The following is a 27,689-nucleotide window of genomic DNA, read 5'->3' as shown; positions in this document are numbered from 1 at the left end:
TTACCTGTAACATGGCTCGCTAACCTCCTTTACCTGTAACATGGCTCTCTAACCTTCCTTACAGGTAACATGACTCGCTAACCTCCTTTACCTGTACCATGGCTCACCAACCTCTTTTACCTGTAACATGGCTCGCTAACCTCCTTTACCTGTAATATGGCTCGCTAACCTCTTTTACCTGTAACATGGCTCGCTAACCTCCTTTACCTGTACCATGGCTCACCAACCTCTTTTACCTGTAACATGGCTTGCTAACCTCCTTTACCTGTAACATGGCTCGCTAACCTCCTTTACTTGTAACACGGTTCTTTAACTTCCTTTACCTGTAACATGGCTCGCTAACCTCCTTTACCTGTAACATGGCTCTCTAACCTTCCTTACCGGTAACATGACTCGCTAACCTCCTTTACCTGTAACATGGCTCGCTAACCTCCTTTACCTGTAACATGGCTCGCTAACCTCCTTTACCTGTAACATGGCTCGCTAACCTCCTTTACCTGTACCATGGCTCACCAACCTCTTTTACCTGTGAACATGGCTCTCTAACCTCCTTTACCTGTAACATGGCTTGCTAACCTCCTTTACCTGTAACATGGCTCGCTAACCTCCTTTACCTGTACCATGGCTCACCAACCTCTTTTACCTGTGAACATGGCTCTCTAACCTCCTTTACCTGTAACATGGCTTGCTAACCTCCTTTACCTGTAACATGGCTCGCTAACCTCCTTTACCTGTACCATGGCTCACCAACCTCTTTTACCTGTAACATGGCTTGCTAACCTCTTTTACCTGTAACATGGCTTGCTAACCTCCTTTACCTGTAACATGGCTCGCTAACCTCCTTTACCTGTAACATGGCTCGCTAACCTCCTTTACCTGTACCATGGCTCACCAACCTCTTTTACCTGTAACATGGCTTGCTAACCTCTTTTACCTGTAACATGGCTTGCTAACCTCCTTTACCTGTAACATGGCTCGCTAACCTCCTTTACCTGTAACATGGCTCGCTAACCTCCTTTGCTCATAACATGGCTCGCTAACCTCCTTTGCCTGTAACATGGCTCGCTAACCTCCTTTACCTATAACATGGCTTGCTAACCTCCTTTACCTGTAAAATGGTTCGCAAGCCTCATTTACCTTTGTATTGTTTTTAATGATTCAGGAATAAAGAAAATTTTTTACAGCATTTGTTGAGTTTCTCCAGTGTTTGTTTTTTTTCTTTACATTGAATGTCAGAAATATACACACGTGGTCAAAATTGTTGGTAGTCCTCGTTTAATGACAGAAAACCCTACAATGGTCACAGAAATAACTTTAATCTGACAAAAGTAATAATAAATAAAAAAATCTATGAAAATGAACAAATGAAAGTCAGACATTGCTTTTCAACCATGCTTCCACAGAATACAAAAAAAATAAAACTCATGAAATAGGCCTGGACAGAAATGATGGTACCCTTAACTTAATATTTTGTTGCACAACCTTTTGAGGCAATCACTGCAATCAAATGATTCCTTTAACTGTCAATGAGACTTCTGCACTTCTCGACAGGTATTTTGGCCACTCCTCCAAGAGCAAACTGCTCCAGTTTCTCATGTTTGAAGGTTGCCTTTTCCAGACGGCATGTTTCAGCTCTTTCCAAAGATGCTCAATACGATTTAGGTCAGGGCTCATAGAAGGCCACTTCAGAATAGCCCAATGTTTTCCTCTTAGCCATTCTTGGGTGTGTTTAGCTGTGTGTTTTTTGGGTTATTATCCTGCTGCAAGACCCATGACCTGCGACTGAGACCAAGCTTTCTGACACCGGGCAGCACATTTCTCTCTAGAATCCCTTGATAGTCTTGAGATTTCATTGTACCCTGCACAGAATCTAGACACCCTGTGCCAGATGCAGAAAAGCAGCCCCAGAACATAACAGAGCCTCCTCCATGTTTCACAGTGGGGAGAGTGTTCTTATTTTGATATGCTTCATTTTTTCGTCTGTGAACATAGAGCTGATGTGACCTGCCAAAAAGTTCCATTTTTGTCTCATCTGTCCATAGGACATTCTCCCAGAAGCTTTGTAGCTTGTCACCATGTAGTTTGGCAAATTCCAGTTTGGCTTGGGGATGGTCTTATAACTTTTACGTTTAACATGTTTGTCTATAATTTTCTTTCTAACCTCCTGAGACAACTATTTCCTTCGCTTCCTCTGGTCCATCTTGAGTGTGCTACACACCATGTCATCAAACAGCACAGTGAGTATCTGTAGCCCTATATACAGGCCCACTCACTGATTCCAAGATTGTAGACACCTGTGATGCTAGTTAGTGGACAACCCTTGATTTAACATGTCCCTTTTCTCACATTATTTCTAGGGGTACAATCATTTCTGTCCAGGCCTGTTTCATGAGTTTTAGTTTTTTTTATTATGTGGAAGCATGGTTGAAAAATGTGAAGGAACCAAATTGTATCTTAATTTCCCAGACAACCATGTTTTTGCAAAACCAAAAGAACTAGCTTTTTATCTGTATATTGGCTTGTGAATTTCAATGTTTATGTCTGGTGAGTCAAGAAGACAGACTTGCCAACTGATATACTATCTAACATACTGTGTAAGTCTGTAATAGTGACTGTACCTAGGGTGTGTTAAGCTTTGTTTATTGATGTGTGCTTATATGCTAATAGTGCTACTTAATCCCATCATCATTGTTTACCTTATCTTGATGTTGGACTGAAAGACCCTGGGTAATTCTAAAAATAGCTTACATGCCTTGGGTATAAAAAGACTCAGAGATCACATCCTGGGAGACTGAAGTAACACAGAGCTACCAGCTAGACATTCTGCAAACCGCGCAACAGACAAGAGAAGGGACTGCAGCCAATTCAGGGACATTGATCTATGATTCTATAGGAAATAGCCTAGGGGCTTTCGGCTCCGGTTGGAAGGACACAGATCTGATCCAGTGACCATCCCTGAACCATGGATATGTTTGGAGAAAGCCAGGTTTGGGACCCGCTGGTCGCCTGGTTCCATGGAGATGGTCAGATAAGCAAGGTGGTGACTCTCATGTCAACTGGCTTTGGACCTTGTATGGACTCTATGGACAGTTCTTGGTTATCTCCCTATGCTTGTCGTTACCCCTTCTCTGTGCGTGCATCCACAGATGGAGTAGCAACCCTGGGAGCTCTGACATCGTGTCAACTGGCTTTGGACCTTGTATGGACTCTATGGACAGTTCTTGGTCATCTCCCTATGCTTGTCGTTACCTCTTCTCTGTGCGTGCATCCACAGATGGAGTAGCGACCCTGGGAGCTCTGACATCATGTCATACTGGAAATACGTGGAGACGCAATGATATTTTATATGCGCCCATGCAATCAAGCAATTCCAGGCATGTTGGGATTGTTCTGTTTGCTATTGTGTGCTGTGGTTCAATAAAGTATTGCCACACTGTTTTACCTTAACCCTGTGTTGTCTGTGCAGTGTATTGCCCACTGGGACATAGAGCGGGCGTTCATTGGTATGAGCCGTGGTCCATGCAGTCTTGCTAAAGACAGCCGGGCCAGCAGACGAGAGCACCCACTGACCCCATTTCTCCACAAAAAGCAATGTCTGACTTTCATTTGTTCATTTTCATAGATCTTTTATTTATTATTACTTTTGTCAGATTCAAGTTATTTATGTGACCATTATGGGTTTTTCTGTCATTAAACGAGGGGTACCAACAATTTTGACCACGTGTGTACCGGGTTCACCAGATTTCTTTCAGGGGATGCATTAATTTTAGTCGTTAATAGCTACAGGAAGTTAAGTATGGAGTTCAGAGCAGATACATCAGGGATGATTAAGCTGATAACTGGTGAATGCATATATTCGTTGGCATAATGACTCTGTCCATGTCCCGATATGTCTGCCATCTGCTGTGACCATGTGGGTGCGCAGGAAGCTTGCAGAAATATCTTAGCAATCATCTCTGTGTGTGTCAAACTGTGATAATGATGAATTGGAACGCAGTGAGAGTTAAAAAGCCTCCTAAACCATTTCCAAAATTGTGATATACCCCCAACCTCTCTCATTTTCTTATTTTCAGATGTAGTGGATCTCTGCAATTTTTCAGTAGGGCTGCTTTGTGTGATCAATTGATTTTATATCTTCCATTTGTGAGCAATTCCCCCAAAGGTCAAGCTCCTTAAGAAAAAGAAAACAATGGCTTTAGGTCAACATCTTCTCTCTTTCAGTTTTCCTTTTTCTTATTGTCCTTTCTAAACACTATGAATGACAAAGTCAATTGAGCCCTGCAGTGACACAAATCTTAGTGAAATCTAGGAGAACTGTGGCTGCTGGCAGTGTCAATCCACTCAAAGTGGTCCCTAAAGTCACAATCTTTCCTAGAGTGTTCACCATACCCTACATTCAATAAAACCTTGTCTTTAGAATGTTGTTACCTTCAACACATCGTGCTGAAGGTCATATTACAATCTTATGGTCGTAGACAGCTATCATATTGTTAGAACTTTTTTTAGGCTTGTGTAAATGGTCTACATGTAAGATTGAAGCTCCTAGAACCCTACCTTGTCAAATTGGGATGTCAGAGGTCTTCTATTTGGGGTTTTCCAGCAAGATAAGTGATGGCCAGACAGAAATTGCTGTAATGTACTCGTTAATTAGACTTTTAACCATTCTAAGAGGGCTTTCTCTACATCAAGAGGAAAGAAAGTTTAATCAACATGACAATTATAGACAGCGATTCTTTACCGTAAGAGCAGGGAGACTCTCCATCACACCATGTTGTGATGGTTGACTCTTTGAACAAGCTTTGGATACCTTGCATGAAAAATTTAATTTTCCTAGTCTTATATACTAGTTTTCCAGAAAGTGCATTCATCTTGTTTGATGTATTTGGAGTATAGAAGAGGTATTTTTCTATAAATTAAAAGGGTTAATCTTTTATCACCAATCCATTTCTATGATCACTAGAGCATTGATCTTGAGCCTCTCGTTGCACCTTAGCGGTGGTCATCCTGTAGCTCTATGCTATGTGTATGGGTTACTCTTTTATCACCCATCCATTTATAGGACACCACAATCACTAGAACAATGATCCTTCGCCTCCTGTTGACCTTTACCGGCAGTGGTCATCCTACAGCTCCATGCTATGTCTATGGGGCTAACCAAATATAGTGGTGGTTACCAATGACCCATAGAAATGAATAAAGTTTGTTCGGGACCACTACTTTCTCTTCTATGGTGCCACGAGAAGAAACTAAGTTCTAGTGATTGGTAGGACCCCTCAGAGATCATACATGTATCACCAATCCCATGGGTAGGTCATTTATACTCTTCTCAGGATAATCCCTTAAACACTGTGCAGTATTTCAACCTAACAAGCATGACTAAGATTTTTAGCCTTTTTAAGGAGTTGTCTTATGACCTCCACAAGATATGCCATAAATATCTAATAGATGTGGATCCTACCTATCTCCAATGTGCTTGGCCGTAGTCGGATTTCCCAAATAGTGAATAGAGAGATCCATTGCATTACAGGGAACCTGGCAGCTTAACCATGCTGACCAATCCACGAGAAACATGTATCAGAGAGTGGTTGTACGATTCCAGTTGCAGCATTTCAGAGAAGAACATAGTTCAATAGCCACCATGGACCAAGCCGCACAGAAGACTAGTCCGATAGGTGGTGGCACTCCCCGCCCACTGTCTTGGAATACAAGATCTCTCCCTGCATGCCTTTATAGGGAGAGACCTACTGTATTTCTCAAGGGCAGCAGGTGGGAAGTAGCCACCTGTCTGACTACTGGGGCTAGGTCCCTGGTGGTTTTTCATAATATGGCTGGAATCGTGCAGCCGTGGATCAGGCAGCATGTATCAGCAGTCAGGATCCATTTAAGCAGCTTATATAGAGGGGTATTTAGGATAGGTATATACCAAATTCTACACTATGTATGCAGTTATTTCGGCGTATATTGACTATATTTGTAGCTTGATCAGTATGGCGTCATCATGGTGTTCCTACGCGTTTCGTCCAGTTCGGCTGTATTATGCAAATTGCGGAACAAATATTCCTTGTGACAAGCAAATGATCGTATCTGTACTATGAAGTCTAAGTCTCTGAATTTACTATGTCATTCTATTTTCTTCCTCCATAGGGGGCCTTTTCCCAAACCAGCAATCACAGGAACATGCCGCCTTTCGTTTCGCGTTATCTCAGTTGGTGGAACCCCCAAAGCTGTTACCCCAAATTGATATTGTGAACATCAGTGACAGTTTTGAGATGACCTACACCTGTAAGTACCGCGAGAAATCGTTCTAAGCTGATTAGCATCTTATAATGTTTCCCTGCCATTTATTCTGGGGCCGTGTATTAGCGCTTCTGTGGTGTGGAGTACGAGAGGTGCAAATCCTTTTTAGCTGTTTTCTGTAGCAGAACGCAAGACGCTTATCTTAATTAAAAAGTATTTACTAAAAGACTCTTGGCTGAAAAAGATAATGGAAAAGCAGGAGAAAAAAAGAGTGTTCTGTGTTTATCCACAGGAAAAGGCTAATTAATGTTAAAGGTAGAAGAAACACTATAGAGAAGACTCGTATTTTTTAATTTAAGTTTTTCCGATTCCCAGATTAATTTATATGTGATTTTTTTTTTTCATCGCCGGTTGCTGTATGCCACTAGGCATCATTAGCATATGCATTTAAAGGGTATTTCATATTTTTGCAACAATTACTTTTATAGCTCCCTTGTATCTATAACAAAACATGAAGCAATTTTGCAAATAATCTTGATTAAAAATTTCCTACCATTGTGTGCTTTCATCTCCTTCTCAAACCTATGTGTCTCTATGGTAACAGACTACGAACAAACCCCATGTAGTCTGATCTTTCAGCCATACTGTTCTGTATATCACCTACTTCTTAGAAGCTTAGAATCGATAGGACAACATGAAGAAGGAGGAGATGAGGATGATCTCTTAAGATCTATGGGCCGGACATAGATCTCCCTAAGAATCTTCCTCCAGGGAATATATTAAATAAAAGGGAGAGTTACTAGTGTGAGACATGTAATGACTTACAGTCTGCTCTCTGGTCTACATGTCTCACGCTGGGAGCACCCCCTTTAATTTACAATAACCTCTGGAGGCAGATTTCTCATGGACATCTATGTCCAGCCCATAAATTTTAACAGCTCATTTACATATTAACAAAATTGTGGATTTCTCTGGAATAAGATATCGGATCGCAGATATCAAAGTATCAAGGTATTCAAATTTCTATGACCTGAGTGTTCATTTTGGAGGCTTGCTCCTTACTGACAGATTCCCTTCAATAATATCTTGAAGGTATATTACAAGTTTGAGGAGGTCAATTGCTAATTGAGAGATGATGATTGATAGGCAGCAAATTGATTTTTGGGACAATTTGCTTATCAAAGAAGGGCTAAGCCCATCAATCAGAAGTCATTACTGGCAGGGGTATGACTATAGTGGCTGCAAGGGTCGTAGTCGCAAACCAAGCCCATCAATCAGAAGTTTTCAATGGCAGGAGTATAGCTATAGTGGCTGCAAGGGTCATAGTCGCAGGCCAAGCCCACCAATCAGTAGTTTTCAATGGCAGGAGTATAGCTATAGTGGCTGCAAGGGTCATAGTTGCAGGCCAAGCCCACCAATCAAAAGTTCTCAATGGCAGGAGTATAGCTGTAGAGGGTGCAGTGATTGTAGTTGCGGGCCAAGCCCACCAATCAGACGTTCTCAATGGCAGGAGTATAGCTGTAGAGGGTGCAGGGGTTGTAGTCTCGGGCCAAGCCCACCAATCAGAAGTTTTCAATGGCAGGAGTATAGCTGTAGAGGGTGCAGGGATTGTAGTCGCAGGCCAAGCCCTCCAATCAGAAGTTCTCAATGGCAGGAGTATAGCTGTAGAGGGTGCAGGGGTTGTAGTCGCAGGCCAAGCCCATCAATCAGAAGTTCTCAATGGCAGGAGTACAGCTGTAGTGGGTGCAGGGATTGTAGTCGCAGGCCAAGCCCTCCAATCAGAAGTTCTCAATGGCAGGAGTATAGCTGTAGAGGGTGCAGGGATTGTAGTCGCAGGCCAAGCCCTCCAATCAGAAGTTCTCAATGGCAGGAGTATAGCTGTAGAGGGTGCAGGGGTTGTAGTCGCAGGCCAAGCCCTCCAATCAGAAGTTCTCAATGGCAGGAGTATAGCTGTAGAGGGTGCAGTGATTGTAGTTGCGGGCCAAGCCCACCAATCAGACGTTCTCAATGGCAGGAGTATAGCTGTAGAGGGTGCAGGGGTTGTAGTCTCGGGCCAAGCCCACCAATCAGAAGTTTTCAATGGCAGGAGTATAGCTGTAGAGGGTGCAGGGATTGTAGTCGCAGGCCAAGCCCTCCAATCAGAAGTTCTCAATGGCAGGAGTATAGCTGTAGAGGGTGCAGGGGTTGTAGTCGCAGGCCAAGCCCATCAATCAGAAGTTCTCAATGGCAGGAGTACAGCTGTAGTGGGTGCAGGGATTGTAGTCGCAGGCCAAGCCCTCCAATCAGAAGTTCTCAATGGCAGGAGTATAGCTGTAGAGGGTGCAGGGATTGTAGTCGCAGGCCAAGCCCTCCAATCAGAAGTTCTCAATGGCAGGAGTATAGCTGTAGAGGGTGCATGGGGTTGTAGTCGCAGGCCAAGCCCTCCAATCAGAAGTTCTCAATGGCAGGAGTATAGCTGTAGAGGGTGCAGGGGTTGTAGTCGCAGGCCAAGCCCATCAATCAGAAGTTTTCAATGGCAGGAGTACAGCTGTAGTGGGTGCAGGGGTTGTAGTCTCGGGCCAAGCCCATCAATCAGAAGTTTTCAATGGCAGGAGTATAGCTGTAGAGGGTGCAGGGGTTGTAGTCTCGGGCCAAGCCCACCAATCAGAAGTTTTCAATGGCAGGAGTACAGCTGTAGTGGGTGCAGGGGTTGTAGTCACGGCCAATCCCATCAATCAGAAGTTCTCAATGGCAGGAGTATAGCTGTAGAGGGTGCAGGGTGTACTTTGGCTCTGGATCTTAGGGAGGCCCAGAAGTTCCTTTCCTATTTGAGAAGACCAATACTATTAAATAATTGGTATAGTTGGGGGCCTTGTTGGAGATTTTGTGTTGGGGACCACAGGTTTTATTTTACACCGCTGGTCATTTAATCTGTATGGAAGAAGTTCTGCAGTGCTTTAGTCAATAGGAAAGGTCTGAATAGTAACTTGAAAGTTCATCGTTTTTTAAATATCTGATTTATATGGCATTTGGAGAAAGAGATGAGCTGGCTTTTCCTTTTCTGTTCTCAGGTCAGTGAAGTTAGTGTTGATAAGAAGACTTGCATGATGTGAAATTGACTGGTTACTGAATACATTATTGCCGGCAACTAGTGATGAGTGAATATACTCATTACTCGAGATTTCCCGAGCACGCTTGGGTGTCCTCCGAGTATTTTTTTAGTGCTTGGAGATTTAGTTTTCATCGCCTCAGCTGAATGATTTACAGCTATCAGACAGGGCTAAGTACATGTGGGGGTTGCCTGGTTGTTAGGGAATCCCCACATGTAATCAAGCAGGCTAGTAGCTGTAAATCATCCAGCTGCAGATCCATACTCGGAGGACACCCGAGCGTGCTCGGGAAATCTCAAGTAACGAGTATATTCGCTGATCACTACCGGCAACGACTAGGGGTATTACCGCTATCAGTGTATTTCTAACGATCAGATTATATAAGTTTTGCCATAAAGTTTAGCTAGTAGTCAATGGAACCTGCAAAATTCTGAAGGTTCAGTCAACTATACAATGTGTAGAGGGCTTTCTTTATATCTTCTGACAGCAAATGCCGGGCACAAGAAGGATTCGGCAAGTTGGATTTTACCGTCTGTCAACAGCTTATTCTACGTTCCCCAATGTAATAAAAATGTTCATATATGATTAAAGAATGTTTTCAATTTTTGTTTCATAAATCCTTAGTACACATGAAAACAGGCAACTTTGTAATATATCTCACCAGAGAAATCTGCTTCTTTCTCCGCCAGAACTCGTCATTCATTCTCAATTCATGGGTAAAGTCTGTCAAATCCATATTCAATGAAGACAGATTTCCCCATTACTGAGATAGAAGTTGACAGTTGGTGTTTGTAAAATTCTATGAAGGAGGAGGAGCTAGACAGTTCTCAATAGAACCTTATGAGCACCAACTCTAATTAATGGGAAAATCTGTATTCACTAATGACAGATTTTACTCGTGAAGTGAGAATTTTGAGAATGAAAGATCTGTTCAGAATGAAGCGAATTTTGTTAACATTATAAAGTTGATTAGTCTCATGTGTATTATTGATTTATGGAAAAAAAATTCAACCAAAAGTTGCTCCTTAAGAGCGGTGATGGCCAAAACATGTAAGATGGATATGCAATAGTGCCGGTTTACTGAAGAACTTATTGCTGTATCTTGAAGGTCTTTTTTGCTCCCGTTGATCCTTGGTTGAAATTTTTAATGAAAAATCCGTATTTTTTCCCGATAGGGGGAAGTATTTGGTAGCTTAGGTCTTTGTATCTTTATGGACATCAGATTTTTTGTAGAACCATCGAAAACAATAGGGTTAAGCAACAAATACTAATGTCTTTAAGCCAAACTTAAGCTTCAAGCCAGTTGTTATTCACAGTAGCTTCCATCTTGCTTTGTGTTATTGACAAGATTTTCTCTAAAAACGTCCTATCTCATGCAGAACCTCTTTGCATCAACACATCTTGAACTTAGGTTTCAACATTTGCTATCAATCTTGATGATCTTAATGATCTCCTAAGAATCCGTATGATCTATCCTTGACCTTTCCTTTTTCCAGGACACTGATTATGTTGCTCCATAATTTGGTGGAGTAATGTGGGCTTTTTTTTTTACATCTTAATGATTTTAAAAATAAAAATATTCAGAATTTCTGTAATTTTCTTAGGTAACTGTATTCTAGATTGTATTACGTTCCACAAATGATGCATTTATGGCTGGCTTCATATGATAACGTTTTTTTCCTTCTACACCCCACCTCTTTTTTTTATACGTTTTTTTTCTTTTTTGGGGGGTTTATTTATAAACTAGAACATTACTTGTGTGCTTATGCCAAATGCCTGTGTAATCTCACAGCCTCTTTCACTGGATAATTGCAGGGTGCTCCGGGATCACGACAGGAGTCTTTTGATTGGCTCGAAAGGCCAGTAGGAGCTGCTAAAAATGTGCGCTATTTGTGGCCTATTCTTTACCATAATAATATAGCATCCTACACACTTTATGTTTTTTTGAATTCATTGCTCATTGTCTGAAGTTGGATGGAAGACGAATTAACCCTTGTTTTAGACCAAGCTACTGGTGCACACAGCTCAGGATCCAACCTAAAAATCAAGTATGAGTATATGACGTAGAGTTTAAAGAATGTTCACTTTTTATTACTTTTAACTACATGACCAGTGCTAAATTACCTAGTAATAAATTTGTATAATAAAATCGTGTGGTGAATTTTACCCAGAAAAAAATGGACGATTTTTCATTTGTACTATCATCCATGTGGCATTTTTTTTTTTTTTATACAACAGCCGTGAATAAAAATGTACTAGACCAAATAAAGTTTTGTAGGTTAAATACAGTGGGGCAAAAAAGTATTTAGTCAGTCAGCAATAGTGCAAGTTCCACCACTTAAAAAGATGAGAGGCGTCTGTAATTTACATCATAGGTAGACCTCAACAATGGGAGACAAACTGAGAAAAAAAATTCCAGAAAATCACATTGTCTGTTTTTTTATCATTTTTTTTGCATATTATGGTGGAAAATAAGTATTTGGTCAGAAACAAACAATCAAGATTTCTGGCTCTCACGGACCTGTAACTTCTTCTTTAAGAGTCTCCTCTTTCCTCCACTCATTACCTGTAGTAATGGCACCTGTTTAAACTTGTTATCAGTATAAAAAGACACCTGTGCACACCCTCAAACAGTCTGACTCCAAACTCCACTATGGTGAAGACCAAAGAGCTGTCAAAGGACACCAGAAACAAAATTGTAGCCCTGCACCAGGCTGGGAAGACTGAATCTGCAATAGCCAACCAGCTTGGAGTGAAGAAATCAACAGTGGGAGCAATAATTAGAAAATGGAAGACATTCAAGACCACTGATAATCTCCCTCGATCTGGGGCTCCACGCAAAATCCCACCCCGTGGGGTCAGAATGATCACAAGAACGGTGAGCAAAAATCCCAGAACCACGCGGGGGGACCTAGTGAATGAACTGCAGAGAGCTGGGACCAATGTAACAAGGCCTACCATAAGTAACACACTACGCCACCATGGACTCAGATCCTGCAGTGCCAGACGTGTCCCACTGCTTAAGCCAGTACATGTCCGGGCCCGTCTGAAGTTTGCTAGAGAGCATTTGGATGATCCAGAGGAGTTTTGGGAGAATGTCCTATGGTCTGATTAAACCAAACTGGAACTGTTTGGTAGAAACACAACTTGTCGTGTTTGGAGGAAAAAGAATACTGAGTTGCATCCATCAAACACCATACCTACTGTAAAGCATAGTGGTGGAAACATCATGCTTTGGGGCTGTTTCTCTGCAAAGGGGCCAGGACGACTGATCCAGGTACATGAAAGAATGAATGGGGCCATGTATCGTGAGATTTTGAGTGCAAACCTCCTTCCATCAGCAAGGGCATTGAAGATGAAACGTGGCTGGGTCTTTCAACATGACAATGATCCAAAGCACACCGTCAGGGCAACGAAGGAGTGGCTTCGTAAGAAGCATTTCAAGGTCCTGGAGTGGCCTAGCCAGTCTCCAGATCTCTACCCTATAGAAAACCTTTGGAGGGAGTTGAAAGTCCGTGTTGCCAAGCGAAAAGCCAAAAACATCACTGCTCTAGAGGAGATCTGCATGGAGGAATGGGCCAACATACCAACAACAGTGTGTGGCAACCTTGTCAAGACTTACAGAAAACGTTTGACCTCTGTCATTGCCAATAAAGGATATATTACAAAGTATTGAGATGAAATTTTGTTTCTGACCAAATACTTATTTTCCACCATAATATGCAAATAAAATGTTAAAAAAACAGACAATGTGATTTTCTGGATTTTTTTTTCTCAGTTTGTCTCCCATAGTTGAGGTCTACCTATGATGTAAATTACAGACGCCTCTCATCTTTTTAAGTGGTGGAACTTGCACTATTGCTGACTGACTAAATACTTTTTTGCCCCACTGTATATGGAAGACTTATATAGCAGAATTTTTTGGAAGTTGGTCAAGATCAAAAAAAACCAACACTGAAACCAGCCTTTTTAAGTTAGGCCTGATATGTAGGGTGAGTGCTTTGTTCCCATGTACCCAATAAAATTTAGTTACAGGTTTCAGCCAACCTTCTGGTATTTTTAATGTATTCTTTTTTATTTCGAAAATAGTGTTTTTTCTGTGTTTTTTTTTTTTTACCAACAAAACCACTAAAAGACAAATGGATATCAAGACAATGGGGCCTCCATTTTAGTCCCTTGCATACTGGATCCATGGTCTAAATGAAAGCTGATGTGCTAATTTTTCCGAATACATGTACAGTACATATATTCTCAAAAATTACTCCTCATATGTTTACTGAGCCAGTTTCCAATGAAGGTATCAATATATCTGAATCGGAAAGCATCACTGTATGACTTCACGCGGCAGTATTTTTGGTCCAAGTCCTGTCCATGGAATAAACGGACATCGTCGTACGGATAACACTTGAACCAATATTATTCAATTGGGCTGTTCAGATGTTTTTTCACATGGACCAAATGTTCACCTGGATAAAATCGCAAAATTCACTATTGTTTTCCATATTTCGGATGAGACTCACCTAATAATTTCTAGGCGCGCCAAAAAAATGGATCTCATAAGTATTGAACACTATATGCGTCATACATATGGGATCGGTTTATCAACGGTGGTGCGACACCCGGGCACACCTGCCGAACAGCTGTTTCCAACACCCGGGCACCCCTGCCGATCAGCTATTTCCAACAGCCAGGCACCCCAGCCCATCAGCTATTTCAAACACCCAAGCACCCCTGACGATCAGCTATTTCCAACACCTAGGCTCCCCAGCCGATCAGCTATTTCCACACCTAGGCACCCCTGATGATCAGCTATTTCTAACATCTAGACACCCCTGATGATCAGCTATTTTCAACACCTAGACACCACTGATGATCAGCTATTTCCAACACCTAAGAGCCCCTGCCAATCAGCTATTTCCATCACCCAGGCACCTCTGCCGATCAGCTATTTCTAACACCCAGGCACCTCTGCTGATCAGCTGTTTCTAACACCTAGGCACCCCTGCCGATCAGCTATTTCTAACACCTAGGCACCCCTGCCGATCAGCTATTTCCAACACCTAGGCATCCCTGATGATCAGCTATTTCTAACATCTAGACACCCTTGCTGATCAGCTATTTCCAACACCTAGGCACCCCTGATGATCAGCTATTTCCAACACCCAGGCATCCCTGATGATCAGCTATTTCTAACATCTAGACACCCCTGCTGATCAGCTATTTCCAACACCTAGGCACCTGGCCGATCAGCTATTTCCAACACCCAGGCACCCCTGATGATCAGCTATTTCCAACACCTAGGCACCCCTGCCAATCAGCTATTTCCAACACCCAGGCACCCCTGCCCATCAGCTGTTTCTTACACCAGCAGAGTCTGGACCTTCTTGGATGCTGCTGGAACACAGTATCTCCATCATTTCTATAGTGCCCATGGCCAGGTACGCAGTAAAATAGGGGGGTGTTTCTGCATTATCTGGCTATGGCCACTATGGTTTTGATGGAACTTCTGTATTCATCTGAGAACTTCCAGCTGGTTCCGGTAGCAGCTGATCGGCCGGGGTGCCTAGTGTAGTTCCCCAACCGGTTAGATATTGATGGTCAATCGTAAAGATAGGCCATCATTTAAAAAAAGTAGTAGCCAACCTACAGTATTTGCAGAGCTTTGAAAGCATTGCCTTTAGGCAATAATATTCCTAATGTGTCCTCTTACTGATAAGTGGGGTCCAACCGTTGGGACTTACACTTATCAGCAGAACTGGGAACTTTTATCCCCAATGGGGCACTTTTATCCCCTTTAAAAAAATGGAGTGACAGTTCGGATCTCCCACCGCCGCTCCATTGATTCTCTATGGAAATGTTGGAAAAAGCTGAGCGCAGCTCTTTGAAGCCCAATAGAGAATGAATGAAGCAGCAGTCGAGTTTGAATTCTTCTAGCCACATTCCGACTAGACATGTATTGACTGAGGTCGGCACATGTCTAGTCGGCACGTGACCAGATTTATGCAAATTACCTACACTGTCCGCCTACACCCGGCACCGGAGAATCCTGACAGCACGCACACTGCGGGCTGTGAGGATTCACAAGTCTGCAGTCATCATGAGGCAACTCCTTTAACATGTACTTGATGATCCTTCAACGGGTAAACAAAACGCTCATTCTCGATTATCGACTCATCCAGTTAATCTCCCTACGTATGAGGAAAATGCTCGTTCAGTATCTGATTGGATCATTGGTGCAGTCACTATTAGCAGCACTTCTCCCTGTGTGAACAGGAGGCAAGCTGATGACTACATGGAGATAAAAAGTTGTTTTAAGAATCATTCGGCTCACCAGATTTGGCAAACTGGCCAGTAAGTGAGCGCAGATTGGCTTGTACATAGCTGGTTGGCCCTCATTAATGGGACAAAATTGGCCCATCTAAATTGGCCATTTGGATTATCCAAGTCAGTCTGATCAGGAAGGGTTTCATTATAAGGATCATGGAATACCAGTCACAGCCACACTTGTATTTGTGCAGGTTCGGACTGGCCCACAGAAGAACAGGACAATTCTCCGGTGGGCCGCTGTGCAGGAGTTTGCCATCACCCTCTTATATAAGCAGTACCTGGCTCAATATACGGTACTTGACTCACTATGAGAACATATACACAATAAGACGTATATAGAACAAAATAAATTTTATTATACAGAAAAAAGACAATACACCAAGATAAAAATAGCCACTGGTGTCTGGAAAAAATCAGACTAGATCTTAGTGGCACCACATTAGGTAGGGGGCAAAAATACAAAATTACACAAATGAGTAAATGGCAGAAAGTAATGATGTTATACTAGGTAAAAACACCCATATATCCAAACAAGACAGTCTGAAATAATACATATAACAAAACACTTTTTTCACCATAGCTACATCTGTATATTAGAAACAAGATCACAGTATAAAGAGACTAATGATGACAAGACCGCCACATACTGCCAATAAATATCAAGGATACTACGTAATAATGACAAAGATACCTTACCAATACCCAGATAATGGTGCCACTTCCCCTACGCGCGTTTCGGCGGCGTGCCTTCGTCAGGGGGAGACTCACTATATACAGACAAAGGAAGCATCTTAATAATTTATCAATCAACCAATTTTATTGATACAGAAATTTGTCAATGAGGATAAAGTCATATTTGCATGTAGCTGAAAAGTGGGGCCCTGGAGTTGATGTTACCGGGGGACCCTTGGCACTCCAATTTGACACTATATATGTGACATTGTGGTTGACATGGGTTTTGGGCTCAGACCTGAACTGTCGAACACTGATGATCTATCCTATGGTCATTAATATTAATTTCCAAGCCAACATAGCCCTTCTTTATCTTACAAAACGAGATGACGGGCCTTAAATGCTCAATTCAGCATCCTCCAGCCAAGAATGTGTTACCAGTAAATGTTGGGGGTTTTTTTAATTTGTTTTACAAAGGTTTTTATTTCCTTGTGTCGCCAGACCTTTAACTATCCCTAGCAGTGCTTCAGCAGTGCAATGAAATTTAAAAAAAAAATCATTTTTCAATTATTCGTCTCCATCCTTAAATTCCCACAGAGATGTTGCTCTGATGCCTTCCATAGAAAAAGCTCATTACATTTAAAGGGTATTAAAAGACGAAAATAATGAGGTTAGATTACTTATTACTTTGCAGTGTTCAAATGAAACAAATGATCTAAGAAGAGAAAAGGGGGTGGTGGAGGAGTCTGGGAAATAAGATTTGCATGCAGACAATCCAATCATGTCAGTGTAATAAGAAGGGAATGAAAGGTTTACACAAGGGTTTTTGTTCAGGGTCTTAAAACGGCTAAAATGGAAATAATATAACGAAAAGATGGAAACAACCTATAAATGTAGACATTTTTATAAGGGTTTGTGCACACAGCAAAAAGTGTGTCCCCCATATCATATATAGTGCCACCACCACCACCATACCCTGAAAAAATAATATACAGTGCAATAACAGCTCTTTACATACATACAATGCCTAAATAATACTGCTATACAGTTAATATAAGGATTCATGGTGGTCACAAGCCTTGAAGGCGTTGTCTGTTGAAAATAAGTTGTCACCTATCTACAGGATAGGTGAAAAGTTAATTTATTGTTTAGCGGGGGTCCAATTGCTAGGATCCGCCCCAATTGGCAGAACAGAGAATTTTTATCTGAAGAGATTCATTCATGCTCTTTGGGCTGCCGAAAAACAGCCAAGAGGATCACTCAGGAGCGCCTTAGTGAAGGAAAGAAGCAACCCCCGTTCTGCGGTCCCAGTGATTGGACCCCTACAGATTAATAAGTTATCGCCTATATTGCTGATAGGTGATACGTTTTTTTCCAACTGAAAAATCCCTTTAAGGTACCCTGTATGGGATAAAACATCTAATGTGTATAACGGGTGTCTCACAACTCTCAGATTCAACAGATGTCAGAAGACTGAAGGATCCAAAATGCTGAATTTCAATGAACAATTGTTCTATTCTGTATGGGGATAAGCCACTGCCAGAGGAGTTGGGCAGAGGCTGTTAAAAAAACATGGAGTAGCTTGGACTGATTCCTACATATGAGGGCATGTGGAAGAGACAGCTGTCAGCCAAACGATGATTCGGCCAATAGCTATCTAATGTATATGAGGGGTTTTAGGTACAATCTGATAAGTGAGCCCTGGTCCAAAACCCAAAGATGGACCCTTGTGGTGACACTTGAAGACCCTGTGGGTCTATGCTAGAGACCTATGGTCCCTTTGGCCATCATTTCATAGTCACCAACACCTACCCAACAAAATTCGAAATGTTAAGCACCATCCCCAAGGAGTTTTTCCAAGCCCCACACCTATTATGGTCAATTTCATGGAAATGTCCTTGGTAAATGTAGAATATGTCATCCAATTAGAACTCAACTATAATTTCCTAAACTGCTCTTGTAAAAGGAAAACTGTAAGATTGAATTCTATAGCCAACAAAGCAGTCAATCTTTTCGACAGTTTTCGTAGATCAGTCACGCTATGTTTTGACATTGGAAAAATAGCAACCAAACCACTTGGCCGAAGTACTGAGTGTCAGGGGGTGGTATTAAGCCACTTTGCTTAAGGTGGGGTATTTAGATACAGCATCCTTTCCAACTATCACAAGTACAGAGAGACACTCCTAAATTTGGGGGACTGTCCAAGATGGTCGTGATATGTCACTCTTTTAGGGAGCAGACAGATGGCTCTACTTCTCATGCGAGTATAGCATCGCAGTGCACAGACTGGCCCGGCACTTCTCCTGACCTGAGCGTGACAGCGTAATGTATTTCTATACAGTTGTTACGCTCAGGTCAGGAGAGCTGATGGTCAGTCCAAGGATTTCAACCCCAGTGAGGAGTCACTGTGGGGAATTATTTTGTGCATGTTGGCAACTGTTGCTGCATCATTATGTGGGGAGAAGCATACTGTGTAGGGGTACACTGGGGGAATCATTGTGTGGGAGGCACTGTCAGGGCATCAATATGTGGGGAGAAGCATACTTTGTAGGGGTACACTGAGGGAATCATTGTGTGGGAAGCAATGTGCAGGCATCAATGTGTGGGGAGACTCATACTGTGTAGGGGTACACTGGAGAATCATTGTGTGTGAGGCACTGTGAGGGCATCAATATGTGGGGAGAAGCATACTGTGTAGGAGAACACTGGGTAATCATTGTGTGGGAGGCACTGTGGGGGCATCAATATGTGGGGAGAAGCATACTGTGTAGGAGAACACTGGGGAATCATTGTGTGGGAGGCACTGTGGGGGCATCGATGTGTGGGGAGAATCATACTGTGTAGGGGTACACTGGGAAATCATTGTGTGGGAGGCACTGTGGGGGCATCGATGTGTCGGGAGAATCATATTGTGTAGGGGTACACTTGGGGAATCATTGTGTGGGAGGCACTGTGGGGGCATCAATATGTGGGGAGAAGCATTCTGTATAGAGGGGGCATCATTGTGTTGGTAAAAGAGTACATTATTTTCATGTCATGCTTCTTTAAGGAAATGAATTCCTGAAAATTGCAGCATTCTGGTCTTTTTGCATGCAATTAGGTAATTTCGACCTTGGGGGCACATTAAAGATTCATGAGCATTTTATTTACAGAAGCTCCTGAATGTTTTCAAGAATATGAGCGCTCATTCTACTGACAAGGGTTAGAAAGAAAGGTTGTTATGTTCTGATCCTTGCACATTATTCCAAAATGAAATTTATAATGCAGAATTGACTTTACTGAAATATTTAGGCCTCAGTCACACTTGTGCATTAAGCCAAAATAAGGCGTGAATGCGAAAAGGAGAAGTATAGATGTTTCCAATATACTATTTCCAGGTGTCCACTCCAGGATTTGGATTAAAAAAGGTTGTCCAGAATTAAAAAAAAAAAGGATGCTTTACTTTGGACACAGCGCCACTCCGGTCCACAGGTTGGATGTGGTATTGCAGCTTATCCCTATGTACTTCAAAGAAATTGAAATCCAATATGGAAACTCTGGTGATGTTTTTAGAAAAAAACAACAATCTTTTTTTCCAATTCTGTAGAACTTCTTAACCTCTTTAATGATCTGTGACATACAATGTTGTCATAGGTAGCTCCAATCGCCGACGTTTAACCAATTAAATGCCACTGTCAGTCTCTGTCAATGGCATTTTAATGACGACATTGCCCCTTGCAATCGCGGGGAGCCGATGGGTTACCACCATAGCACCTGGGAGGGACCCTACTAAAGACCCTTGTAACTGACATCTTGGTCCTCCTGGAGAACCGCAATTTCACTACATACTGTAATACTGTGATATTATAGTATATAGTATAAGTGATCGAACGATCACAGGTTCAGTTTTCATAGGGAGGCTAAAAAATGAAAAGAAAAATGTTAAAAAAATACAATACTTAAAAATCGACGGAAACATTTATGACTCTTTGAAGAAATGGAGGAAAAATCGAAATCTAAAAATTGTATTGCTCCTCATGGGAATGTATGACTAAATTGACAAGTAGGCGTTACTATTCTCTTTGCTCCTGCACAGTGACAAGATATATTCTGTATAAAAATGATAGGCCTCATTTATCAAAACCGTGTAAAAGAAAAAAGTCTTTGTTAGCCATAGCAACCAATCAGAACCCAGCCTTCATTTTTGAAACAGCAGTAGTAAAATAAAAGCTGAGCTCTGATTGGTTGCTATGGGCAACAATGATTATTTTTCTTTTAGGCAGTATAGCTGTTTTGGGGCTTGTTTTTCGAGGGGATGAGCTACGGTTTTCATTATTATCACATTCATATTCGTCATTTCGGATTTATTTTTTCTAAACAGACAGGGTTAACAATAAAACGGCAGTGTTGGCACTGTTTTTTTTAGGTTTTTTTTTAGGTTTCTTCTATGTTATTATTCACCGTATACCAGCATGATAATTTTATTATATGTTACGTAGCAGAGACAGCAATACTGATTTTGTATATTTTTATTATTTTTTCCTCAATAAGTATTTTGTACATGAAATAATTCCTCCGTAACGCATTTTGGGAAGACATTAAAACTAGCAAGCCGTACCCTACTATCTATTGGATTGCATGCAAAAGATCGAACCAAAGAATTTCTTGATACAGATGAGCAAATCAAATCAACAAAAGGCTTTTTTTGGGTCCTTTCTCAATTTTGGTGCGTGAGGTCCTTCCAAGGCCTTTGATTGGCCTAATGCAGTCACGTGACCACATGCGACCAATCACAGGCCTCAAGTTGACCACAGAGACCATAATCGATGAAGTACAGAAGACTGGAGAAGAGTACCAGGGAGCAAAAGGGATTTTTTTTTTACATTTCCACACCTTCCTTATGTCTATTGGGGACAGTTACATGTAATATTGGGGACAGTTACATGTAACGTTTTTTGCTCCTGACGGACCGCTTTTTCCGACCGCGCATGCGCGGCCGGAACTCCGCCCCCACCTCCCTGCACCTCACAATGGGGCAGCGGATGCGCCGGAGAAATGCATCCGCTGCACCCGTTGTGCAGTGCGTCAAACGCTAGCGTCGGAATCTCTGCCCGACGCATTGCGACGGGGAGATTCCGACGCTAGTGTGAAAGTAGCCTAAAATAAAATGAATCTGCCTGTATGGAATTTTAGGAGATTTGCTCATCTCTATTTCCTAGGTGACAATTACAAATTGTGGATTTTTGGAAAGACGTACTGTGAATACACAGACAGAAAAGGACCCCTGTCCTTTTTAGCCCAAGAACTCCTAAAAATGAAAAATTACGCCTTCTTTTGAGGTAGAAATGGGCCCCCTTACCTCTTGTTGCCCTGTGCACCAATGATATGTCCACCCCGGAGTGTGAATGTTCTATTAGTGGAGAAAAGGGGGAGATACAGTATATTGCTTTGCTATGGGACCTCTTCTCTTTATGTTCTCTGCATTCTTGTCTCATCTAGACATCTATGGGGAGTCTCCAGACGTAACGTCAGTCAATTGTGCATTCGGCCAACCTTTCTAACGTTTATGGCCAGTAACTAAGCTTTATTTTTTTCTTTTTAATAATAATTATATCCAGCATGAAAAGTTATGAAACGTTGCAAATCTCTTTATTAGGGGATCTGTTTAAAAAAATGCATGTAAGTGGCTTCCAAATTACTGCTTTTCTCTAATATCATCAGTGGGGAGTCCTCAGACGTAATGTCAGTCAATTGTCCATTCGGCCAGCTTACAGCTTACAGAGTACTAAGCTTTTTTTTTTGCTTTTTAATAATAATTATGTCCAGCATGAAAAGTTATGATGAAACTTTACAAATCTGTTTATTAGGGGACCTGTAGAAAATGCATGTAAGTGGCTTCCAAGTTACTGCTTTTCTCCAATATCATCAGTGGGGAGTCCTCAGACGTAATGTCAGTCAATTGTCCATTTGGCCAAACTCTCTAACGTGTAAGGTCAGCTTACAGAATACTAAGCTTTTTTTTTCTTTTTAATAATAATTATGTCCAGCATGAAAAGTTATGAAACTTTACAAATCTGTTTATTAGGGGACCTGTAAAGAAAATGCATATAAGTGGCTTCCAAATTACTGTTTTTCTCCAATATCTGTTAGGCTCACAGGATGAGGTGGATCCTCCAAGCCCAAAGTCCTGGTGGGCATACGGGCCTTGGGCGTAGGTGCAAAAGGCAGGCGAGGCACGCGGGAAACTGCTAGCAGAGGAAAAGTGAGATTGCAAGCAGACAGGAGCCCAGGAACAGGTAGTAGGCAGACAGGAGACGAAGAACACATAGCAGAGGTCCTGGAGGCTGCAGGCAAACAGGACTCAGGAATGCTAAAAGTCTTATTACCAAATCACAGGTGTTTGTATTGGTTGGCCTGACATGGAGCACAGCAGAGTTCAGCAGATCGGGGTGACGAGAGCAAAGTCTGGAACCCGAAACGGGTGCATCACAATATCAAAACATACTAATTTGGAGTACAAATGATGGCAGTGAAAGGTTCAGCTCAGAAACTGTGCCTCACATACTCGAGATAATCTGCAGCAGGAGAGCAGAACACTCAAAGGAGGACACTGGTGCTGACTCTTACTGCCATCATCTGTACTCTAAATTGTTATGTTATGATAATAATGCAGCTTAAGGCAGGCAAATGGACTGGGGCAAAATTAGGGGTCTATGAAACTTCTTATATGCAATTTATTTTACAGGAATTAACAAAAACTCCCTTAATAAAGTAAGTTTCAAAACTTTTCCATGGTAGTCAAAATTCTTGAAAAAAAATTAAGTTTAGCTACTCCTTAAAGGGTTATTCTGAATTTTGTAGGTTATCACTTATCCACAAGACCCAATCGATTCTGAGAACAAAGCTCCCAAGTGCCTCATGTGAATGGGACTATGGGCGTACATATGCTTGGCCATGCTCCATTCATTGTCTTTGGAACTTCAAAGATCTGTTCTTGAGATTGGTAAGGGTCCTAGCAGAGGAACTCCTAGACAATAGAAAAAAACCCTTTAAGACTTTTCTCTAATGAATCCACCATATATCTTCTGTGCAATACACTAATACAATCAAATGTCTCTCGCCAACCATATTCATGTTCTGGGATCAAGATCTCCAGAAAATCCCTTCCCCCATGATCACTAATTTATTTCCCATTTTCAGAATGGGTAGATATACATACATATGAGTGCATATAGTCTTTAGATTAAGTGCTTCATCATTTTCAATTATTTTACGTTTTTCAATTTTGGTGGCCGTTTGTTTTGTGTGGATTGGATATTTCTGCTGCCCAGGAAGCCATTAAATCTTCATCATGACACGATCAGACTATTCACCCTCTGAATTCATGATAAGCTGCCAGAAACCCACAAAGAGGGATCAAGATTTCAGATTCCATCTCCTTTTTATTGTACCCCCATCTTGGGACCGAGGCAAGCCATTTCATGATCATTACCTTCATCTACATGGGGAGATAAAGTGCCAAATCGTCATACAGCTAGCTGGGAAAATCGAAGGCTACCTTAGAATTCTGGTCGAAACTTAAGTAAAGTTGGAAGTTTTGGAACTTTTTGAAAGACTTCTCACATCCATTATATTTTTGCAAAACAGATATACCTTAGACATAGGGTACATTGGGCATTTGTGACCTTTTAGCAAAAATACGGATCTGGGATTATGAATAAGCTCTGACCCTACTACACATAGGGGAGGTGCCAACTGTATTATACGGCTGGTATCCACCTCTAACAGCCAGCTCCTATCACTGCTGTTCAGCCACTTAATTATCATTGTCAATGTATGGCAAGTCCCGAAGTCGTGATTATTGAGTGCTGATGTCTTGCCTAAATCCCCCATTTTTAGCATCTTGGTCCTCCTGTGAAGCTCAGCTATGGTTTGGGCTTCACAGAAGACCAACCATGGTTTTGGCTCCATAGAAGACTAACTATGGTTTGGGCTTTATAGAAGACTAACTATGGTTTGGGCTTTATAGAAGACCAACTATGGTTTGGGCTTCATGGAAGACCAACTATGGTTTGAGCTTGATAGAAGACAAGCTATGGCTTGGGCTTCATAGAAGACCAACTATGGTTTGGGCTTGATAGAAGACCAGCTATGGTTTGGGCTTCATAGAAGACCAAGTATGGTTTGAGCTTCATAGAAGACCAACTATGGTTTGCGCTTCATAGAAGACCATCATTTTTACGATACTGTATACTCTGATACTGAAATATATGTACAAGCTCTAAAACAGTCCCAGGTTCAAGTCCCCCGGGGGCATTATAAAATAGAGAAAAAGTTTTAAAAAAATATATAAAAAAGAATTAAGAAAACATAAAAATTAAAATTGTCCTCTTTATTCCACCCAAAAATAGAGAAATAATTAAAAAAAATCAAAAATTATTTAACCGATAAAGCAAATACCCTAATTGGAACGCCAGAATTGCTGTTTTTTTTTCGTCACCGCATCTACCCAAAGAATGCAATAAAAATAATCAAAACCAATTTTTTCCCCAAATTCTAATTTTTCAAGCCACTTAAGTAATAAAACAGCTATACAAGTTTTGCATCGTCATAATTGTACCAATGTAGAGAATCATACTGCCAGGTCCTTTTTATCTTAATATATACCGTACTTACCTTGTAATGTCTTCACATTCTGTTCCGTCCAGATGTGTCCGGATCCCAGAATTACAAGCGGCGGAAGTTCACCAACCTCCATACTGGGACACCCAAGTGATGGGCGTCTCAAAATGGAAACTGCTGGTGGTACCAGCCTCTTGCGCGGTACCACCAGTGGAACACTGTCGCACCACACACACACATACACACACATGCTGTATACGCCATACGTACCACACATACACACAAACGCACACTGTATATGTCGTATCCGTATGCACCACACACACACGCACACACTGTATATGCCGTACACACCATACACACACTGTATATGCCTTACGCACCACACACACACACACACACACTGTATATGCCGTACGCACCACACACACACTGTATACGCGGTATGCACCCCACACACTGTATACGCCATACGCAGCCTCTTGCACGGTACACTATCGCAAACACGCCACCACCGGGATCAGCCGAATGATTCACTGACTGCCGCCATCGTTGTACAGGAGGAGCGCATGGGCAGCTTTAATGTGACCGCCGCTATCTGTCTGCACAAAGATGGCGGCGGTCTGAATTCTGCGCAGGCACAATGAATCATTCGGCTGATCCCGGCGGCAGATGCGCGACATGTCTACAGGCAGAGGAAGCCGGTCACATTAAAGGGGTTTTCCCACAAATGAAAGTTGATTTTAAAAATTGTCTGTGTCTGACCGTGTACGGAGCATCCCACATCTCCTGGGCAGGGGAGGAAGCAAAAGACAATACTGACATTACATCAGGGGATCACAGGGGATTCATTTTGTCAGGTAAAATATTTCACTGACTGTTTTTAAACAATATTTTACCTCACAAAATGTATCCTCTGTGATCTCCTGCTGTAATGTCAGTATTGTCTTTTGCTTCCTCCCCTGCCCAGGAACTGTGGCATGTTCTGTACACGGTCAGACACAGACAATTTTTAAAATGAACTTTCGTTCCTGGGAAAACCCCTTTAAAAAGGAAATATCAACACCAACATGGCTCCTCCTAAAAAGTACGCCAATGACAATGAAAGGAAAGCAGCAAAGGCACAACGTCGAAGACAACGGGCAAATGAGACTCTCAAAGAGCAACAGCATTGCTGGGACAAAAGCAATGCACATAAGCCTAGGCGTCAAGCACATGAGTCCCCTGATGCAAAAGTAATTAGATTATCATAGGATGCCATTAGGAGCACAGACCGGAGAAGTCAGCACATGGGGAAAGAGAGAGTGGATAGGGGGGTGAGCAAATGGGGGGGAGATTCTCCACTCTGCAAAGCCTGCCCCCATCTTGGCATTACCACCCTCCCGATGTGATAGCATCCAGCCTCCATCTAGTTGTATAATAAATGCTGTAAAAAAATGGAGGTACAGAAATGCATTTTTTTCATCATTTCACCCATCCTGGAATTTTTTTTCATATATTTTAGTAAATTATATGGTAAAGGGAATGGTGTCTTGTCATTCAAATCCACAACTCATCCTAAAAACTGCAATACCTCATGTGTTGAGAGAAAAATAAAAAGGTAATGGCTTTTGGAAGAAGGGAGAGGAAAAAACAAATCGCCAAAAACGACAGTAGGATGCGTCTCTGATGGGTTAAAGGGCTTGTTTTATCAGGACAACTTGTTTGTTAAATGAGGACCTGCTGGCAATCAAGGGATCGCTATAGGTCTGTTGCAGGGAGTCACACACATGTCCTACAGCGGCCACTGCAGGAGATATAGGGTATTACATTATAATTATTCAAATAAATGTGTGATCAAGTCCTCCGGAGGAAGATCCACTCGTTATGAATGATCACTCTTTGGAATGACTATTACAGGGTAACTCCAGGTAGGGGAGCCCCTACTATGATGACAGAACAGCTAGTAGACTTTTATATTCTCACATATGTGAAATCAATATCTCAGGCACCTTTCAAGCAACTTTTGCTTCTTCAAGGCAAATGAATGAAATATGGCATTTTAGCATTTCTTCCATCCCTTAGATGTTTTTTTTTTTTAAAGCAATAACAAGGGAGTCTATGAGTCCTGATTGTGCACAAATGTCACTGAAGATAAATGAAGCCCTAAATGGACCTCATCTACTCCATCATCAGCTACCGTTACAATTTTTGGCTGAATGGAGCCAAAGTGCTAACATATACAGCCTTGAGCTATATGCCTTTTCCCAAGGGTGTCTGGATCTATAAAAGGGATTTGGCCTGGTCCTAGCAGCCACTTTCCAAATGACTCGACTGCAGGTGCGACATACTGGTCCCTTAATGATTACTCATAGTATAGCTATGACATATTGGAGGCCCAGGCCAAACGACGGGCCAGGCCACCACTAAACTATTGCTTTATCCCAGTGGATTGCCATATCCTTAATATATGGGGTATATTTACTGTATATTTAATAATTGGCTTTTGCTCCTACTGTATAAATCCTTGTCACCATGGTACAGCGAAATACCATCAGGTTCACGGGATGAAAATCCTCGATCCTACCTGTCCTTTACGTGTTTGGCCTGGAAGAGGCATGTCTGATTGAAATGGTTAGGGTACGTCAAAAGAAAGGTCGCCTTGTCGTGGTTGATGGGCACACACATTGTGCTCTGACATACAGTGTACCGTTTCACTTTTTGGTTTTATCTACAACTACCTCTTGAAGCTCATCAAGAGAATGCCAAGAGTGTGCAAAGCAG

The 27,689-nt window shown here is 41.9% G+C and overlaps 1 protein-coding gene across 4 annotated transcripts in view; it reads left to right on the top strand.

Annotated features, from left to right (window-relative positions):
- GRIA1 (glutamate ionotropic receptor AMPA type subunit 1) overlaps positions 1-27,689 on the top strand; it is a 315,034-nt gene that overhangs the window by 46,745 nt on the left and 240,600 nt on the right. For all 4 annotated transcript variants that reach the window (XM_069763529.1, XM_069763528.1, XM_069763527.1 and 1 more), the window contains exon 2: positions 6,145-6,282. In XM_069763529.1, coding sequence (XP_069619630.1) covers positions 6,145-6,282 — 138 coding nt within the window. The remainder of the gene's footprint in view (positions 1-6,144; positions 6,283-27,689) is intronic.

This window comes from Ranitomeya imitator, chromosome 4 (genome assembly GCF_032444005.1).
Source record: "Ranitomeya imitator isolate aRanImi1 chromosome 4, aRanImi1.pri, whole genome shotgun sequence".
NCBI classification, from domain to species: Eukaryota; Metazoa; Chordata; class Amphibia; order Anura; family Dendrobatidae; genus Ranitomeya; species Ranitomeya imitator.
Note: the sequence above shows the minus strand (reverse complement) of the source record. Positions and strands in the feature narration are given on the sequence as shown.